Source organism: Mytilus californianus, unplaced genomic scaffold (assembly GCF_021869535.1).
Source record: "Mytilus californianus isolate M0D057914Y unplaced genomic scaffold, xbMytCali1.0.p SCAF_3, whole genome shotgun sequence".
NCBI lineage: Eukaryota > Metazoa > Mollusca > Bivalvia > Mytilida > Mytilidae > Mytilus > Mytilus californianus.
In genome coordinates this window covers 39,041,584-39,059,024 of record NW_026262679.1, presented here as the reverse complement: position 1 = coordinate 39,059,024, position 17,441 = coordinate 39,041,584, and the positions used below count along the sequence as shown (strand labels likewise).

General features: G+C 32.2%; 1 protein-coding gene across 1 annotated transcript in view; it reads right to left on the bottom strand.

Annotated features, from left to right (window-relative positions):
* LOC127734536 (uncharacterized) overlaps positions 1-17,441 on the bottom strand; it is a 56,450-nt gene that overhangs the window by 24,675 nt on the left and 14,334 nt on the right. The window contains exons 9-15 of the mRNA XM_052244461.1: positions 16,284-16,406; positions 15,589-15,675; positions 14,200-14,333; positions 13,495-13,587; positions 12,449-12,535; positions 3,265-3,369; positions 918-1,104 (exon numbers count right to left, since the gene is read on the bottom strand). Of these exons, the coding sequence (XP_052100421.1) occupies positions 918-1,104; positions 3,265-3,369; positions 12,449-12,535; positions 13,495-13,587; positions 14,200-14,333; positions 15,589-15,675; positions 16,284-16,406 (816 nt within the window). The remainder of the gene's footprint in view (positions 1-917; positions 1,105-3,264; positions 3,370-12,448; positions 12,536-13,494; positions 13,588-14,199; positions 14,334-15,588; positions 15,676-16,283; positions 16,407-17,441) is intronic.

Below are 17,441 nucleotides of genomic sequence, written 5' to 3'. Positions count from 1 at the left end.
AGAAAAAAAATAATGATAATGTCACAGAAATTTATTATGATGACGATTACTATTATAGAACGTGTTTGAGGAACCCAATCATAAAAGCAAACATATAAGGTCTGATGAAAATGCGCGACCTATATCTTTATCAGGATAACTTTAAATAGCTTAATGTTTTCACTGTGAAATTAAAAAAAATAAATAATTGATCTAATAATAGCTGATTTGCTAATGCCTATATAAGGTTCACACATATCTTTATTTTTATATATTAAGATAGCATTATTGTACTGTGAAATTGATATATATATTTTTCAAATCACGTATAACGCCTACTGCTACTAGATTATCTATGCCAGTTTTTAGTCAATTTATTTTCTTTATCTCCATATACATACCCACACCATAAGCTACATTCTGGAGTTAAGGGCCTTTTAAAATCACCAACTATCATTTTTGATTAATATCTAAACCGTGAAGTTTTAATCCGTGTTTGCTGCATTTATAATCTCAAGATCTGGTAAATCACTGCCACAAATATGACAGGTTTGATACTAGTAAGTACATTTAACATGAACAGAATGTATTTAATGACACCTCTGTATTGTCTTCTGTTTACAAATACTTAATAAACTAATTGTCAGGAAAAATCGAATATCATTAGGTAAATTATAATATGACTCGAGTTCTAAATATGTGCTAAATTGGGTAGTCAACTGAATAGGCCTATACCATGAAACTAGGTGCCCGAGGCAAAGCACTTCGCACCAAATTTCATAGCATATACCTTTTCATTGACTAACCGTTGCATTCAATGCACATTATTTCCGAGAAATGTATAAATTTTATTAAACAATGGATGACTGACACCTGGTGATCTTAGTAGTCTTTTCGTTTAAATAACGTATGTATTTTCTAAAAGGAGTTGTGCTTACCGTCTCGATCTTGTCCAATGACTGTTCCTGCAAGACCTAAATCATCACTTTTGCATCTACAATACGGTCCTCGTCTTACTCTATCTCCTAGTTTGAGTGTGTTAAACTTTAACTCCACAAATTCACCTCGCATATTACAAAACTTTAAAGGGTTGCTGAATTCTATTACCATATCTAAACAGTCTTCCTAAAAAAAAACAATTTAAACATCTACTTTGATTTTAATCTTTCTGCAGTTTTGTTTTCTTTTCCAAAATTTTTAAATCGTCAAAGAAAACTCACGGAACAGCAGGTTCATGACCTTTCATTGGAGTCTAGAAAATTTACAATTCTTTATGAGCTTAATTTCGGAGGGTTATTAGATTGTTTCAAATAAAGACAGGTAATCAAATCAATTTTTTTTTTTTTATATTTTTTCATATATTTACTTGCTCAAATTAGAGGCAACCGTAGTTTACTAATAGTCACAAACTTGTAAATCTATTTTGAATATGAAAATCAGTTTAAAAACATACGTTCATCGCAAAAACTCATAAGAGGGTAAGCAACGGTGCATTAAAATATTAAGCCTCTCTCTCTATGCACGAAAGGAAATGGATGAGGTAATAGAAATATTGAACTTGTTTTTTTATTCTGTTACAACAATATAAAAAACGAAGGAATGACTGTATATGTTTGATATTTTTTTTTATATTGAAGCTGTTATTCTGTAAATTTTCAACTCAAAAAGTTATTATCATTTATTGTCAATTGTGGCACGACCTATATTAATATTTGCATTACCATAGTGTGTTATAAATGATGTCAGAACCGAACATATAATTCCCAGCATAAAAAAACATCCGAGATACTACTTGAATAAAAACGTCGCACATTTTAACAATAAAAAAACTTGAATCTCTCTTCACATATTCAGTTGGCCAACTGAGTGCTTTCATGGCAGGTGCGAACAGACTACTAACGTCACGTGGCGGGAATGGCTCACCCTTGTTCAATGGACAGGTTGTGGACAGGATGTGGCTCGTAAATCGGATTAAGTCACGAAGTTGTCAAACGGACCAGAAAAAGTTGCAACATGAAATCCAACGACAGCTGTCATCATGATGCAGTATTGAAAATTACTTCTTCCATTCAATTATGAGCTTTTTTTCTTTGATCATTTTAATTTAAGTTACTTCCCTCTTTCTTATGAGTTAATTCGTCTTTTTCACTCTTTTCGAAAAATACCAATTACGTTGGCATTTTCAAAACAACTTTAAGTTGGTAATGCAAGACTGCCAAAAAATAAAAGTCGTTTATTAACCCTGTAGTACGTTTATGCAGAAATGTTTACGAATAATGATATACGAGGTAAATAACAACATTAACCAGGAGTGAACTCAAAAGACATAATTTTCAGAAGTTCCTTTGTAAAAATTTGAACCCGTTCGGTTACTCATTTCAAGTAACATTTCGATGATAAATCGCACTCAGTTATGTAACAATCGATCACAAACGGTTAAAATTGTGACTATGGCAACTTGAGTATATCCATTGTCATCTGTTACAGAGATTCCATAAATGTCAACGAGATCATAATAGCGTCCGTCAAACGTTCGAAAGGAATGACTTCATCATCACTATTTGGAAGCCTTAGCTCAATAGATTCCTGTTATGCATCAACCCTCTATTACGAAAATTGTCTTAGGAAACACAACCTTCTTGAATATTGCATCATCTAGCAGGTAAATATTCCAATTGCATGAGCTCATGGTATGTAACCTCAAAGCAATGGAGAGTTAAATTGAATTCATCTCTCTTGTCGTAAAGTTTAGTTTCTTTACCAACCGTCGTTGTCAATTCATATGTGTAAGTCATGATATCTTCTATGACTCCAACATGAGTTTCTCTTCTAGTCGACGTGGTCCTTTATTCGTACGAGACATACTTTATACAAGATATTCCGTAGAAAAACTAACATAAGCTGATATGAACTTTGAACGCCAGGTTCAGCAATTAGAAGATTGTCCCGAGAAGCGAAAGATACAAAAAGGATATTCAAATTCATAAGTCGAAAACAAACTGACAATGCCAAGCAAAATGATATTCTTTTCAAATTTATATGGGTCCGTAATCAGGTTTATTAAAGTCCTACATGTAATATGCATAATAGCTTTTTCTTAATACAAAATTAATTCCTTGTAAATAATTCGGCTAAAAGCTCGAGGTCTTAAGTTAGGAAATAAAAAGCTATAAAATCATCGACGTGAGCGAAAATTTATTTTATGAAACATACTTAAATGATATTCTTTGTCACATAGTACTTCCCATTGACATTATGTTAACAAACTAAATGTCTAAAACTTACATTGATATCATGAAAATTTGATGCATCTGATATTTTCATCCTGATGACTTCTCTGCTTTGATTTTCTGAATAGCGCAAATCAGCTGCTATGCCTATAGCCAGTAGCTGTAATGTAAATATCTAAATATTGCACATTAGAAAAGAGCATTTATATCATAAAAGAGGGATGAAAGATACCAGAGGGACAGTCAAACTCATAGATCGAAAACAAACTGACAACGCCATGGCCAAAAATAAAAAGACAAACAGACAAATAATAGTACAGATGACACAACACAGAAAACTTAAAACTAAGCAACACGAACCCCACCAAAAACTGAGGGTGATCTCAGGTGCTCCAGTAAGCAGATCCTGCTCCACATGTGGCACCCGTCGAGTTGCTTATGTTATTACAAATCCGGTAAATAGTCTAATTTGGTAGGTCACATTCGTGAAAAGGGAAGGGTATTGTAGTTACGACATAAGGAAATATCCGATATCATCTGTGAAACGGTTATTCCATAACGGTCAACCAACTCGTGATGGCGTCCGTAAAATTTACGAAGGGATGATTTCAACTTCACCATTTGGAACTCTTGGTTTGATAGCTTCCTCGTGAGCAGCAATCCTCTATCAAGGAAATCATGATAGGAAATACAAGCCCTGGAATATCATATCAATATAGGTCAATATCCCTAATGGACCTTGAGATGAGGAACACAGATTTATGACTCTCATTAAAAAATTAGTCCGCCATACAATTGTGGAAGCTGTGATTTTAAAAATTGACATAAATGAACTAGGACTGGTGTTTTATAGACCTGATGTGATGTGAAAAAAAGTATAAAAAAATAAACCTGAACAAATAATTACAAAGGACACATTTTTTAATGACTTTTATGGTCAGAATTTTGGGATTATGTCCTGAGGAGAGTGACATTTTTCACTATTTTTCGGAGTTGGGCATTTGACGGGAAAACGAATCACACTTGCCACCCCGAAAATCGCACCACACATGTGCAAGTGTCTCAGCTTCAAAATGAGCCATCATACATATCCAAGTTTACGATATGGCCTGAGCAACAGAAGAAAACGTTATCATTACCGCCTATGGAGAATCTATTACGCATATTGCCCCAATTTGTGGCCTTGAGTTTCAAAGGTGATGGAGTGTTTCATGGCCCAGTGACCACAATTTAGGATGATAGCTGCTGAACTCAAGGTCAGTTACACTCTTTTAGTGCTAAATAATCAAAACAATACAAAATGGCTTTCCAAACGTTCGATTTTTATCAAAAATATATTATTTTTTTGTTGTTAAATAGCATTGATGCAGAAATTGGGTCATGTAAAATCTGGACAGGGGCCATTCAGAGGAAAAAAAATTATATTTTAGGGATGCGAAATGTGGCTTATCTAAATGGAAAAAGGACAAAAATGAATGTTGCACGCTTGGCAAAAATGTTTCAGTTAAAAACAATTGACATTGATAGAAATTTAGATGCCTCGCACCTCTGCCAAAATGCCTTGTGTGTTAATGCTGACCATATAATTTTTGAGCCCCATGATGTAAATTACCACCGTAAGGTCTGTGTAACTTCACAAAAATGCACCACTCATGAACTGGATGGCACAACATATCCTAACTGCATGTTGCATCTTAAACTGTGGTTTGTTCTATTTTTAATTTTAAAATTTAAGTCTCCGAGGTGACATATTGCACACTTCACTATGCATGAATCATTTACTCAAATACAAGTTTCTTACACTGCTAAAAAAATGAAAATAGGATAAAAGCCCTCCCTCTCACCCTCCAAGACACTGAAACAAACATGCATGTTTATATTAATCTGAGGTAACACATTTTACGGCTTGTTTCACGAGTGTTTACCTTTTATTGACATAGGTGGGGGAGTAACTCTTGTTGTTTACAAATGTATTTTTAACTGTGTCAGGAAATTGAGACATTCAAACCACATGAACCAACTAAAGTAAGCATGCTTTAAAAGAAATCTTCAATATAAAAACCAAACAAAAACTACAAAATTATAAAATTAGGATATCAAAAGTAAAATAAAAAGCTAACAGAACTGAAATAGTTGCAAATGGAAGTAAATATGGACATGATTTTATTTTATTTTATTTCCTTGTATGTTGTATCAATGAATGTGTGCATGATAGGAAAAATAAATTTTTATGCAATACATGTGTGTTAATTTGCATGTATGATGCTGTGTGTGGTATGTTTTAATGTCTTGGACCGTTATCCCATTTTCAAAACAGTTAAAATGAAACAAACTCTTTATTATAAAAATACAAATAACTCAAAACAACATGCACATGCATATTACTGAAAAAGATTTTGATTTATCATCACAATAATTTAAATGACATTTATTAATCCCTGTAATCATTGAAAATAAATAAATAAATAAATTGAAACATGTTGTAATATTTCCTGAAATACTGCTGAAAGAAAAATGGAAATTGTGACCTTGTTAATCTAGCCAAAAACTACAACCAGGCTGTGGAACAAATTCTTTGCAGCTAGTTATCTGACTAAGCTTTGGTTCTAACTGATGTTTTTTTGTACCCGTAATTTCGCTTACTTTTATTAAGCAGAATATTAATAGCCTGCCTTTTACGAGCCTGTACCCTTCGATATTTTACTTTTGAACTTTTTTTATATGCACAATCATATATTTTAAGTTTACGTATTTGTTTTCAGAGCTACTGCAGCACGAGACTTTTTACCCATTGTGCAGCCAACAGCTTTCAGAGTTTTAACCAAGGCAACATCTCTATTATTATTTACTTTCAAGACTGCTGCAGATGCACGACCTATGGCATTGCGGGAGAAATTATTATTTTTGGGTAGGTATGTGGAAATAGTTCTATTAGTATTACTGAAAAATTTCATATGATCTAACGCATTCTGAGAGAGTTTCATTTCTAGCAAAGATTCTATCAATATTCTGTCTCTGTCAGTTGGTATCAGAGACCCATTTTGCAAGCCATGACTATTAATGTTTATAGATTTATACCACCAGCTTGTTGTTTTACCACCATTACAAAGTGTTATGCTCCATCTACATGTATCACCGTAATTACAGCTGTAGCAATTCACCACAGACCGAACAATACCAGGCAAGCATTTTGAATTTTTTGTCGGTCACCATTATACTTCATAAATAATGATTTCATTATACCATGTGACCTTAATTTTATATCATTGACAAAAGCTGTTTTTATATCATTTTTCTGGGCTTTTGTTACTCCAGGGAACATGCCGACACTAAATTTTGCTCGGATTCCTTCACGGAACTGACTTTGACCCCTATGAATTGTATCGGCAAGTCTATTTACCGACCATAAAGGACCAAATATTTCTTGCATTACCTCTTGTAAACCTTTCACACTTTTTGCATCACCATCAGTAGTGCAATAATCTACAAGTAAATCATTTGTGGCAATTGTTTTACCTATTTCATACCCCGGATCCTTTTCACTCAAAGGATCATACCTATTAGTATTTGCTGTACAATGCTCATGGTTATGACATTCAACATCATAACCTTTACCGCGTAACCATGCACCGACCCAGCATAGTTTGTTTACTAAGTGAAAACCTATTACATCATGACTGTTGGTTTCATTTTCACAGGCAATACCAATTGCCTGCGAGGCATTTTGGCCCATTTTATGTCTACTTTTAATATAAATACTCTGGTAAGTCCCATCCATTTGTAATTTTATTGGATTATTATAGGATTAAACGCCTTTTTAAAGGAATTTATTGGTGTATAAACTCGACCAATTCACTCACAAACAAATAAAAGTCCGAAGGACTTATATGATATGTTTTGTGAGTGACTTGGTCCAGTTTATACACCAATAAATTCCTTTAAAAAGGCGTTTAATGCTTATAATTCTTGAAAATTGGAGATAAGGAATATATTTTTCCACACTCGTAACCTCTATCACAAGTAAATTGTTTATTTGTGTCATTGAATAGGCCTGGCGCATGAATATACTTGTTGGTTATTGCAAAAATATGTACTCAATGAAATTTGCAATTCAATTTAACGCGATCAACGTGCAGTGAAAATAAATTTTGTTAATGTAAGTGTTTTTTTCGCCGCCATCTTGTTTACATTGGTTACGAAAATAAGTTCGGTCAACGTCGTCTATCGAAAAATAAACAACGTCAAGATCAACTACCGAAAGTCGTCTCGACCAATCATATCATCGTATTCCTTAATATGCAAATCATATAAGAATTATTTTTATTTAACCCCAAGGTTTCATTTCTCCTTATAACATTCTCAACAACTTTTTTAGTTTCTTCATCAGCAAGTTTAACAACCTTGTCACATACATTATTGGTTATTCTTTGCATTGTTGTTCTTGCCATAGGAGGGATACACGAACTAGTCAAAAGTACGCGCGCGCTGTCATTACCTATGTTAGAGTTTATAACACCAGTCTGAAACCCATAGTTTATGCTGGCACGCTTGCGGCCAGGACGCCCACTTTCAATTTCTCTAAACAGTTTATATTTTTCTGATATAAACTTACACTTTGTACATTTTAGTTCCCAAATCCAACCGAGACCCCACTGAGTCTCTTGCACAAGTTCAAAAGGAGGAACATTACAATGTGGACTTTGATTTATATGACAAATTATTAGATTATTCATCATTAAAATGTTTAAATCTCTATCCACTGTTCTATTTTCTGTATTTTTATCCCCTAAATATTCACTCAAATAGTCATCAGACACTTTATATAGACGAAGGAGTTTCACCGTAGTAGCACTCTTTTCAGTCTGAGGTGCTACATATGACTTCTTATCATAACTTTCTTTAGAATAAAATTTGAAATCCTTTTCAGTAAGGCGGGGTAACCAGAGGGATTCTGTGGGTGTTTTTGGCAATACATTTTAGTTGAATGAGGAAATTCATGTTTAGATGATGCAGATGATACTTGCATAGATGATTTTTTTTAAACCTGTGTAGATGGAGCTGAAGATGGAGCAACACCATTGCAATCTTGATTTGTTGCTAGGGAATCATAACGGGATAAAAATGCTTGGTTACCAACCTTAAACTTGTTTCGTTTCTTTTTGCCTTTCATGTTTCAAAATCAATTCACTCTGTAAGATGTGCACAACTCTAAATTATGATGTCATAATGCAATGACGTCACAAAAACAATGACGTCACAATGTACTCTTTACCAAAGAAATAACCCATTTTTCCCACTTTCAACACACATACAAAAAAAACCTCTAAAATTCTTATTCCTTGATGGATTTTGAAAACAAGACTAGTTTTTGAAAGGTCTGTGACTAATCTTTACAGTAATGAACATATAATAGAGATATTTATTCAATAAAAAAAAAATATAATAGAAAACAAGACTATCAGGGTGGAAAAATTTCTTAAATCTGATAGTTTTTAAGTGAAAAACACTATATTTACATGATTTATCAACAAAAAATGAGGATTTGTAGAAAGTCTGTAAGGAAGAAGAGGCTTATGAATTGCAGTTATACCAATAAAAGTTAAAACAAATGTTTAAAATGTAAATTTGTAACATATGCTTATTGTGTTTTTTTCTTCCTTAAAAAGGATATTGAACAGTTATAAACATTGCTACCTAAAAGTATTAAAATGAGCTTATTTTATTTCAGATATGGCTAAAACTTCACAGAATTGTTCAAAAATGTGTACTAAAGGGATACAAACTGCAATATAAGTGGAATCTGACATTAGCTGATCTAATATAGGTCAATATCCCTAATGGACCTTGAGATGAGGAACACAGATTTATGACTCTCATTAAAAAATTAGTCCGCCATACAATTGTGGAAGCTGTGATTTTAAAAATTGACATAAATGAACTAGGACTGGTGTTTTATAGAGCTGATGTGATGTGAAAAAAAGTATAAAAAAATAAACCTGAACAAATAATTACAAAGGACATATTTTTTAATGATTTTTATGGTCAGAATTTTGGGATTATTTCCTGAGGAGAGTGACATTTTTCACTATCTTTCGGGGTTGGGCACTTGACGGGAAAACAAATCACACTTGCCACCCCGAAAATCGCACCACACATGTGCAAGTGTCTGAGCTTCAAAATGAGCCATCATACATATCCAAGTTTACGATATGGCCTGAGCAACAGAAGAAAACGTTAACATTACCGCCTATGGAGAATCTATTACGCATATTGACGTAATTGGGAGATACATACTCCGTATGCAGGCGCTGCTGGAATGTTGCTACATAGAAATGGAAAGTTCACAATTGGGAAACTGAAATCATCTCTTTTGTCGTAAAGTTTGGTTTTCAACCGACCTTCATTGTTAATTTCTAGATGTAAATCAAGATATGAGGCAGACTTAACTGTATCTGTAGTATCCTTTGTCTCTAGTTCGATGGGATAGATTCGTTCGACCTAGTCACCAAATTTTGTATAATTTAGTGATAAAACATTACCTATATAGCGGAACGTAAAGTTAAAGGATATTGCTAACTTTTTATCTGTCTTCCTAAGACGTTCCTGTATGAAGTCAGCCTCATAATAAAAAAGAAACAAGTCGGCAAGAAGAGGGGCACAATTGGTTCCCATTGGAATTCCGACAGTCTGTTGAAAAACACGTCCTCCAAACGTAACAAATATGTTGTCAATCAAGAAATCAAGCATCTTGATAATGTCAGTTTCAGAGAATTTTTTGTTTGAATCAGAGTGATTCTTTACAAAGTAGGATTTATCCCTCCCCAAGACAAGATACTTGTATCTACGTTCGCCATTCTTTTTAATGAAACAAAGTAATATCAACTCTTTCAATTTGTCCTTTAGTTTGGAATGGGGAATACTTATGTAAAGTGTAGAAAAGTCAAATGTTTTAATACTATTGCAAGATGAGAGAGTCTTAGATTGTATGTACTCTAAAAGATCTTTGGAATTTTTTAGTATCCACATCTGATTCACGCCACCTCTAGAATAGGCAGTTTCACAATAACCTTGGAGCCCAGCTTTGATTGCTGATAAAATAGATGTGAATAATTTAGAGAGAGGTTTCATTGTTAGTATATTTTTTTCTACTGATTTAAGTACAGACATTTGTTAAATGTAGCAATGTATATAAGCATTGTACAATTAAGCCATCATTCAAGTCTTTGAAAAATTATGTAAAGTTCCAGGAATCAAAAATGAAAACATTTTGCCTATATATTACCGAAAAAAACATAATTATTTAGAGTTGTACATAGAAGTTGAGATATAACACTGAAATCATGACATTGACCATTTTCAATATTTGCACTGTTGTATATATATATATATATTAACTTATGTTTTAGTTTCCTAATCTGTATCTGGGAAATGTAAATAATCACAAACTTAACGGGGTTACAAATTCCAAAGTTGATATCTTAGAAAGCTTTGTTCAATTGGTGTTTCAAATGCGCATGTAATCCTTTAATAGCAGACTTGTCTCAGGACATGTATTGTTATGAGTCGCGGTGAATGGCCAAATGCGGTAAAGATCTGTTTTAATTCAATTCAACTGAAAAGTAGTGACACTAACCGTTACATATGGATATGTTTCTCTTTAAAAACATCAAGAATTTTTAATAAGACTGCAGCAAGTTATCATAATTAACGTATTATAAAAGATGAAATAGCACATGATAATATTGTCTTTTTTATTTATTTGAATATTTCATTTACAAACGGGAAACTCTATATAAAAATTTACAGCAAAGAGACAATTCATCGTTCCATAGTGGGATTTTTCTTTGCTTCCATTTGTTTTAGATTTAAATTAATGAAACAAGTTTTAAAACACAAATATCATTAAATAATGGATTTTGTAACCAAAACAAAAATTTGGCAAGGTAGTTGGTTGTACCATTGAATATCTTAAAAAAATCAGTAACAAAATCATAAGTTATACGGGGAAATAATGTATATAACTCGTATATAATGATACAATCCGTATGTCATTATTGATGCTTTTAATAAACGCATTTTTTAAGGTTATAAAATTAGCAGTGAAGTAAGATCTTTTGAAAAGTATTGGTATTGTACTTACATTAATTGAATGTTAATATGTATCGTAAATATCTATGTGTTAACATTTCTTGGTCCTACATTCTACCGAAACTTATATGTTTGTATTTTACATAATTTTGCTCTTCTTGGTCTACTTATGACGTCAGATGTGTAAAGATTATCATAATTTGTCTGGGAGAATATGGTTTCTTTATTAGTTAAAATTTGGTCCAAAACTAGCTTTCAGTGACTGTGAGTACTCGTAGAGCGGTACTTTGTGGGTTTTGTTTTTCGATGGGATGAGTTAAGCCTTTTTAAGCTGATTATTAAAGTTTATTCTTAAATTTTGTTATCACTACACTTCCCAGTAAGGAGGCTTGAGCGCTCCCAAACATGTTAACCTTGCCATAATCTTTATGAGATTGTCCCATGCAAGGAACCTGTTTTTCAGCGGTTGTCGATTGTTGTTTATTGCAATAAGTGTTTTTCGTTCATTGTTGTACTATAAATAAGACATGTGATATTCTCATTTGAAATGTTTCCCAATTGGTTATGCCTCAGTATAGCTTTTTTATGAAGTGAAGATACAATTATCCTCATAATTGTTGTCCGAAAAGTTTCGAACCTGCTGTAAAAAAATATGCATTATATAAAAGCATGTGAAGTAACACGGAGTGATTATGAATAAATCATACAATGTTAAGGTTGAGAAACATACGAAATATTTTGTTATCTTACAACATGCAAAACTGGGGAAAGAACAAAAGTCGTCAACACACACGATGTCATTATGACACAAACGGTCAGGCGCATGCATTTCAGTGGTTTCTGTTGTTTGCTACGTATTGAAAATAAATACTAGTATATGGCGTATGGTAAATTATTTTATGTCTTTTGAAATGAAGCACTCCTGAATTGTATACTAGTATTGTTAATTTACACGAATTATTTAAACACAATCTAATGATTTGCGATGTTTCTTCTGCATCGTCATTGCAATTTGTCATTTATTCCAACACTTCATGGACATATTTCAATATATCATTTCATATCGATTTGAACAACTGTCTTTAATCAAATATTCATTTAACTATATAAGCCGACCGATGGACTCCAACATAAACGCTAAGTATCCATACCATAACTTGTGTCATATTGATCAAGCGGTTCATTTCATTTACTTGAATCATTTTACCATTTGTCTGTCTTACAGCATGTTCTAAAATCTGAAAATACATAATATTTCACAGTTATTTAACTCAGTCATCTTAAATTCAAAAACAAATATCCCATACTTGCTGAACTCAAATAGCCAAATAATTTTGATAGCTTTATAATAAATCTGAATGTTTTTATTTTCTTCTGGAGTTCCCCAGTTCCATTTCCTCTAAATAAACAACCAGAAATTGGCTCTTATCTTAAAAGTTTAATTTTTGGTCTTGCAAATATTTCTGATTTACGTTCTCATTATTATAAGTTTTGTATACCTGAATTGAAATATTGCAAGGGCATTTCGTTGTGCCGAAACTTTCAGGGTTGCGTGTTACAAGATGAGTTACTTTAAAAAAAAATGAATCGTGTGTACATTTAAAAAACTACAAGTTAAGAATTGTTTGGTATGGAATTAAAAAAAATGATCAGTTAGCCTTTTCATAACTAATAATTATTTTTCTTGAATAAGTCTTGTACTTTGTAAGGTTTCCTTACACATGCTTGTTTTGAGTCGCAAAAGTTTCGATGAATTAACAAAAATTTTATAAACTACAATACTCAATTTATTTTCAAACATTCAAAATGTTTATATGCAAATTCTAATAAATTGATTTTATCTGCCAATGGATGAATTCTTAAATACATGCAAGTACTTGCAATCATATTGAGAATCCTAAAGTCAGCAGCGAAAAAAACAAAATATAGACAGCTATTTTGTAAATGAAATTATTATTGTCGAATTAAAAAAAAATGTTCTTCATCAAAAAAAGACTTCTATTTCACAAATCCATCACCGTCAAGGAAATATGCATCTAGATAAATATAATAACCAAAAGTGTAATGTTAAAAGTAAGGGATAATAGGTGAGCACAACTTCTGAAACATGATGCTAGATTGAATATTAGTATTTATATATATTATATCAACATAACGATATAGAAATATCAACATATTGATGTTGAATAGTTCTTACATTGTTGCACTGATGTCTGCCAATAGGTACATAATATATCTTTGTACTGGAAGCAGTAATTTCGTCAATGACTGCATTAATATCAGATGGTACCTTTAAGTAAAAAGTTGAGTAATATCTCCAAACTTTAATCGTCAACAAAAACAAACAATCATTTAATCAAGTTTATATCCATTAACCCGTCTTCTTCTTTATGGCAATCAACAATAAATATTTTTACATATAAAATCATATTTTTCTGATTTAGAGTAATTTGCGAATATACTTACCAAAGAGGAAATCTTGGATAATCATAGGTCTGTTCTATGTTCCTTTATGATTCAACCAAAGATGAAGAACTAGATCTTACATCATTGTATTGGATACCTAAACTAGTGTCATTACAAACAAAGTTATATTGCTGGGTCTTCCAAGTGCTCCACGAAAGCTATTTCTAAATTATTTACATCAATGTTTTCTACAATTAAAGCCGGGCTTCAAAGTTATTGTGAAACTATCTATTCTTCTAGAGGTGGCGTGAATCAGATGTGGATACTAAAAAATTTGAATTTCCCTTTGGTATCTAACGCCTCTCTTTAATAATACGGACTCGGTACGATGCAGCTAAAATATAGAAATCAACTTGTACATCTAACAGTAATGGTCCTGCAAAACAAAATATGAAAGTTGTGGCTGAAAAAATATTAAAAATTTGTACATACGTACTGGAAGATTCCTCAAATCCAAATTAGAAATTTGTTCATCTTCTGGTAAAACTTTACACTGTTCTGACGATCCATTAGTGAAAACAATCATATTTGCTTGTATCGGAACGTTTCTGGTACTGCTAGGTAATAAGCCTATGTGTAAAAGTTAATACAAATGTAGATAAAATCAAATATAAGTTGATACTTGTCCATCATAAAAGACATATATATCCCTAATTTTCTGTTGAAGCTAAAAACAATCGTCAAATATCAAAGTGAAGGTACTGATTGTTTTGTTGGGAGACACATTTCATTTGAAAATCATATTAAACAGGTACAAGATTAATTTGAATGTAAACTTTAATAACAAAATGAGGCGAAAAATACCTAGGGAGGACGAGAACGTGCTTAAGACAAACCAGCGAACCATTAAACATTGGTGATATAATATTCATCTTTTGATTGTTGATTCTTCCAAATCGTACTTGGTGATCATCATGAGGTATCTATTCGTATTTTAAAGTCTATACTATACAGAAAACTTTAATCTGAAATAATGCATGAATAAATCAATAAAACTCTGATTTGAGGTGATATCTGGTTATAATTAAGGGATATCAAATTTTGTACACAGCCCTAAAGAGCAACTTTTTTTTCTAGCCAGAGGCAAAAACCAGAAATGTATCTGAAAGAATCACAACATAGGTATAAAGAGATTGAGATATACATTATTGACATAGAGTATTAAGTCATTTTTCAGACTTTTAGTCAATTTCAGATGGATTTAATGCTGTAAACTAAGTACTGTATTAAACCAAGAGATTTTTTCTTTTTTAGCCATGGCGTTGTCAGTTTATTTTCGATTTATGAGTTTGAATGTCCCTCTGGTATCTTTCGCCCCTCTTATATACAATTTTGCATGCAGTCCATAAAGATGGGTTCAGTCTATATTCTGACTTTTCAGTAGTTGTTGTTTACTTGTACACATAAACATCATACTTAAATGTTTGAAATCTACTCAACAGAACTCAACTGAATGCAAGCAAAATGTCTGAACTGTACTGATTTTAAAGCAGTGATAAGGTCTGAAAGACTGAACATGACTTAATAATGTATTGTTTATACTTGTCAGATGACGCTAAGATTAGAATTTAGAAATTATCAAAAACCATTGATACAATGTTACAGCAATTACAGAAAAAATGCATTTTGTAGTAAAATCTAATAAATTTTAATGCCAATCTATGATATCGAATTTCGTAATATCGCAAATTGGTCTAAGTTGTGATTTCGAAATTAATAACTTGATAATTTGGTATTATAAGTAATATAGTACACGTCTAAAAAAAACCAGGCTGATATCCTGAAACTAACTCATAGTTTATATTAAATTAAAACTTATACTTACACAATTGATACTTACACGACGAAACACCAGCGTAACCCATTAGAAGTCCTGCTAAGACAGGTGCATCTCCATCTGGCCTTAGCTTTCCTTTGGCATGAATAAAATAATTCTAATACAATAACTTAAACGGTACAAATTTTACTGCACAAGATGCGAATTTCGACAATTAATGTCACTCAAGTGATTTAAACGTTCAACAGCTGATATTGAAGAGATTCGTGTATCCTGAAGCTTCCTGTTTACTTTTAAGCAACAAAAATAAAATAGTATGATGTATAAACGTATTAAACATTTTGAAATTAAGGCTACCGAAGTCATAACCAAACAAAACAATGAAAGACAGAAAGTTAAGGACTGTTCATTTCTTCGAGCTTAAAGGCCAGGGTAATTGTTTGTTCAAAACAGTTTATTTTGATTTTAAGTATAATTCTTTAAAACAATGGACGTTTTGCTTGATTAAATAATTGGTTGTATTGTTGGCTAATTTTTCATTTTATTCATAAAAACCACTGTACAACAAATATTTTTGTATGCATATTCAAACAGAAAAGTATGCATGGTCAAACTTGATAAGAAAAGCATCTTTTATCCTTTCAGTTACAAACAAAAACCAAATTGGTTCATCAAACTACCTTTTGAACAATTGCTTCGACATGCAATTTATTAAGATATTATATATATGTTATTGATATTACCAATCAATTCCATAACTAATTCATAATCATTTGTTGCTTCTTGTATAAGTCTTGTTTGTTGTCCAAAGACTGCTAAACCAATTCCATTTTCCATCCCGCCACATTCTGAAAGTTGTTTAATTCCTGTAAAGAATATTTGTAATTCTAATATTGTGAAAGTTTTCATCTTTATTCAGCTATTTATAAAAGGTTTATAAGTCATTTCTTTAAACATATCTGAGGAGATCAAGACCAAATTACTCATCCAATGAGAAATGAAAGAGATTTTATGTTGATGTAAATGTAATCCACCGAATTTTAACTTCCCTTTAGCAACACGATGGTTGTCACTGGTGATGCAGAAAAGTACTTACCCTTCCAGATCACCTTTGGTGAAGTTCATGTTTCATCTCAGTGTTTTGTTTGCTTAATATTTTTCTTTTTTGCCATGATGTTTCTCTTTCTTTAACTTAAGGTTTTTGATTTTTGTTTTCAAATCAGATATATAGGTTTAGATTACATAAATAAAAATGGCATCTCGCATACTAGTCCATCAAAAATCAACATTTTTTTTTTTTATTTCTTTATTGTTTAGTATATGCTTAGGAAGATGACAATAGTTTACGGATATTCCAATCTGGTACAATGATTGAGAAATACAACATCAAGGTAACAAACAAACACTAAGGGAATTGCACGAACTCCAAAGGGAGCGAGACAGTGTGAGTCGATCGGTTAAAGAGGCGAAAGATGCCAAAGGAATTTTCAAACTCATATGTCGAAAAAGGAATTGACAATGTCATGGTAAAAAAACGAAAAACAACCAAAAGACAAACAACATTATACAAAACCCAATATCGAACGCAAAAGACTGACCAACACAAACCACACCAAAAACCGGGGTGATCTCAAGTACTTCGGAAGCAGATCCTGCTTTGCATGTGACACTCGTTGTGTTACTCACGCAAGTGCAATCCCGGTGATAAGTCCAATTCCGTAGGTCGCATTTGAGGAAAACAGGACAAGATTGTGGTTTCGATAATTAAAACATATCCGTTGTCATATGTGAAACAGTTATTCCAACTCGTGATGGCGTCCGTAAAAGTTGTCTATGGATTATATAAAATGACATTAAATGAACTTTTCCTATTTCAATCAATACTATGTAGTGTTTAGGAT